At 39.6% G+C, this 4,192-nt stretch overlaps 1 protein-coding gene across 1 annotated transcript; it reads left to right on the top strand.

Annotated features, from left to right (window-relative positions):
* Positions 1–2,517: 2,517 nt before the first annotated feature.
* On the top strand, positions 2,518–3,797 carry LOC135491221 (uncharacterized). The gene is made up of 4 exons (XM_064776949.1): positions 2,518–2,533; positions 2,773–2,944; positions 3,090–3,238; positions 3,381–3,797. The coding sequence occupies exons 1-4, from the start codon at positions 2,518–2,520 to the stop codon at positions 3,545–3,547; spliced, it is 504 nt and encodes a 167-aa protein (XP_064633019.1). The 3' UTR covers positions 3,548–3,797.
* Positions 3,798–4,192: the final 395 nt, after the last annotated feature.

Below are 4,192 nucleotides of genomic sequence, written 5' to 3'. Positions count from 1 at the left end.
TCGCCTGCAGTGACAGTGACACTGACAGCCGCATGCTCCACTGCGACACCAACAAACATACCGGCCTCTCAAACACCGAAGATAAGGTCAGCTGTAGCAAAAAGGGAGCAAATAAGGGTATGTTCCATACTACATGTACTATACGTTGTGTAAATGAAATGATGAATTGAGGGAAAAAAATTAAGCTTTATGTAACCATGGTAACAAAACGTTAGGCTATTAGTACTCCGAGTATAGTGATGGTAACTGATAGCAGGGTTTTAAATAGGGACTAGGGTAGCATATTAATGTAACCCCAGTTTAATTGTAGCCCCTGCCTGTGTCGGTGCTATTGCTACTGATTGACATCCCTGAAGTGCACTGGTATTGGTATAGTGGTATGGTAGGCCTGCTTGAGATTTTTGGTCCACTACTCAATAAAAAGACTAATATCATAATCATACCAGGGCTGCAAGCAAAAGAAATATTCATACATACAACACTTGACATTTCAGGACCTTGATGATGCACTGGCAGCTGTAGCAGCAGACACCCCACCAGATATGACAGAAATGCCCGAGGTGACAGAACTTCCAACAAGCCGGACTGTGGAGGTGCAGACCAATTTTCGGAAGTATCATCGGTCCATAAGGGTCCAGGTGGGAACCACCTCAGTCACAATTGGTGAGTTCAATAACACAATGAATATAATGCCATTGTCATGATTTTGCACAGTAAATTATCCCTATAATTTGTCATGTTTGTTTTGGGTGTCTATAAAACTAAGACGCAAGTTCTGTTCCTATTTACAGGCACTCGAACTGACCCACTGCCAGCATGCTCATGCTCTGCCCCTCTTTCTCAATTCAGCGTGAAAAGTACATATATTTAAAAAATGGAAATCATCATCTCTTTCATTCAGGTCACAGAATATACAATCAAAGACTTCACCACCATATCTATCAATATCTATCTGATCGACACTGATTCAGACTATGAACCAGATAGCTGCGACAGGGATGATGAAACAACTTTTTCTGATGACGCTAATGAGACAGAGTTAGTATATTACTAGCATATTTTCTTCATGCCTGTACTTGTATTCTAGCTTGTAAGTAATGGGGCCAACATTTTCTTGTTTTTATGTTTTCAATTATTACAATTTCAGAAAAGATCCTATAGCAGAGAAGAATTACATCGTCGTCCATTCCTGCTTCATGAACCTGTTCGCCACATGCCCTGTTTGCAGTACCGAGTCGACTCGAACCATCAAGAAGATTGGCACCTTCATATCTGTCTCCCAGAGATGTGTCAACAAACATTGTATATTTGAAAGGCAAGTCTAATACAACCACATTGAACTTTGAAGTTTGTTATGTAGGCCTACCCAAACTAATTGGACTTAGAGTTATTACATGTCTTATTAAACAAAAACATATTTCTATCATTACAGAACTTGGAACAGTCAACCAATGTACAACAATAGGATCCCAGCAGGGAATGTTCTCCTATCAAGCGCCATTTTATTTTCTGGGGCAATTCCATCCAAAATCCTGCAGGTGATGAGAATCCTTGGTTGCCAGTCCATCCATAGGAACACTTTTTTCGTACATCAGTCACGGTTCCTCTGGCCAGCTGTTCAGGATGCATGGAGACAAGAGCAGAGAGAAATCTTGGATGCTGTGAAGGAAGCAGATTATCCCTTGGTGGTTGGAGTCGATGGGCGTTCTGATACACCGTGGCATTCTGCAAAGTATGGCTGCTATACACTCATGGATCTGGAGACGAAGAAAATCCTGGACATCGAACTTGTTCAGGTCAGTATTGCAATACATGAATATTCAATTGTTTTGTATTTGAGCACCTGGCAAATGCTGGCTATCATCTACATGTATCATTAATACACCTCATTACATGTATATCTCATTCTAGTCTACTGAGGTGAAATCATCAGTTCACATGGAAAAAGAGGGTCTAATTCGATGCACCAAAGTTCTGCAAGAGGAAGGGATTGTTATGTACAGCATCATTACAGATCGCCACGTTATGATTGCGAAATGGCTGCGCGAGAACCTTCCTGATACGAAACACTTCTTTGATGTGTGGCACCTTGCCAAGAGTGAGTCGATTATAGGCATACAGGCATGCCCCCAACGAACCCCTGCATGACTGCATGCTTTTCATCATGGCATGTTTTCTATGGCCACCGGGCCTACTAATCCAATAACCCATTCATTGATGCAAAAATATTTTTTATCATAAGGTGTGTTTTTTCCTTTTTTTATATTTCCAGATCTGAAGAAGAAAATCCTCAAGATTTCAAAGGAAAAGGACTGCCAACTAGCAGCAGACTGGTGCTAGTCCATGATGAATCATGTGTATTTCATTGCATCAAAAACACCGGAAGGGGACAGCGCGCTACTCAAGGCAAAGTGGTTGTCTCTGGTTGACCACATGCACAATGTCCATACAGGCCATGGAGAATTATTCCCCAAATGTGCTCACAAAAGAATAAAGAAAAATGCAAGGAGAAACAAGATGTGGTTTGAAGCAGGTAAGACCTTGTGTCACTTTCTAATCTCCCTTTGCCCCAAGAGATAGAGACACCCCAAGTTGGTTCTGTCAGCAACTCTGAGAAATTGTCGATGTTCTAATGTTAGTATACAGATGGATGCAAAAATGATTTTATACCAAACAGTACATCTAAATTAATTAGCTGCCTAAGTTATCTCCATGGCAGAATTGCATCATAGTAATGTGGACATGATTGACCATTTCCCCTTTAAATTCCAGGAACCAAAGTGTCCACCAAAGTGACCAAGGTGATAACAGCAACCCGATTCGTGAATGATATTGGAAAGCTCTCATGTGGGAAGCAGACGCCCGGACTTGAGGCTTTCCATAGTGTCATAAACCACTTCGCCCCAAAGCAGCTGCATTTCCATCATGAAGGAATGAAAAGCAGGTAAAACATACATTCTCTAACATTTAGGTGATGAAATATTTCATTACATAATACACCAATGAATACTGTAATATGAAGACACACACAACATGTCCCTTTTTTTAATGGTGCATCCTGTACTTACTTCTCTAACAATTACTTTCAGGTTGTACCTAGCAGGACTACACTACAATGAGAATGGAAACAAAGACCAGGCAGTAACACGCACAGGTGATGAAAGATGGTCAATCATATTTCCAAAAGTCAAGAAGGGGGCTTACTCTGTTCGTCCCATCAAGAAAGCTAGCACACACGGTAAGGCCAAAAGAAATTAGTAATTACAAAATTATGACCATTTATTAATAAATTTATTTAAATGCTTTCAAATATTAAAATTAATAATAATCTATCACAGTTAACACCAGTACAAATCTTACTCAGAATATTCTATTCACAGATTACATCCAGAGATTACTTCCTGAAGTCCAACGAAGATGCATCAACAATATCCAACCTGAGAAGAAGAACACGTACGAGGCACTGTGCGCAAGCTACGATCATCCAGACAAAGCCACTGCTGTTGAAAAGTACCAGACAACGTTCCGTCGTTTTAACAACAAATGAACTTTCAGTCTTTCACTAACTTGTGTCTTACTTTTTCTTGAGAGTGGGGTATTTAAAACCTACAAGTTCTCCTTCAGCTGGAAATGTCTTTCGAATCACATCCAAAGCACAGGCTGGCAGCGGCACTCGATTTTCTTTCCCGAGGAAGCCCCAGCACCAGGCAACTAGCTGACGATATGCGATGTATCTGTATTTCCTGAAAGATAATGGCATTCATTTTAGCTTCTGGTGATGTACCAGTATGTGCAAATTCCGGAAAAATTTAAATGCTTAACGATAACATCATTTTGAATTGTTGAACCATCTTCTTCTTCTTGTAAATAAATATATTGATTTGCATAACATAACTAAACCAACTTTACCCTAGATTATTGTTTTGTATTTAGGGCTGACTATTGACTTGTAATGATATATGACTCTGGTTGGCTAAACCTAATTACAAAAGTATAATTATTTCTATGTTGAACTTACATATTCATATTGATCTCCCTGTCTATGCCCACTCGGTGTTTCTTCTGGTCATTCACTAGAGTTTTATCGATAGGCATATCGTGATGTTATTTATTCCTAGTATCCTCATTATTACCGATTAGTACAGTAATATATTGATACAATTACACTCTCATCATTATTATTATCACTATT

This window comes from Lineus longissimus, chromosome 7, assembly GCF_910592395.1.
Source record: "Lineus longissimus chromosome 7, tnLinLong1.2, whole genome shotgun sequence".
Taxonomy (NCBI): domain Eukaryota; kingdom Metazoa; phylum Nemertea; class Pilidiophora; order Heteronemertea; family Lineidae; genus Lineus; species Lineus longissimus.
The sequence above is the reverse complement of the archived record's forward strand: the minus strand, read 5'-3'. Positions and strand labels throughout refer to the sequence as shown.

Bases quoted from the DNA above. Each gene is read 5' to 3' on its own strand.
- LOC135491221 (XM_064776949.1), top strand. The intron at 2,945-3,089 runs GTAAAACATACA...AATTACTTTCAG, and splicing joins CATGAAGGAATGAAAAGCAG to GTTGTACCTAGCAGGACTAC. The intron at 3,239-3,380 runs GTAAGGCCAAAA...TTCTATTCACAG, and splicing joins CAAGAAAGCTAGCACACACG to ATTACATCCAGAGATTACTT.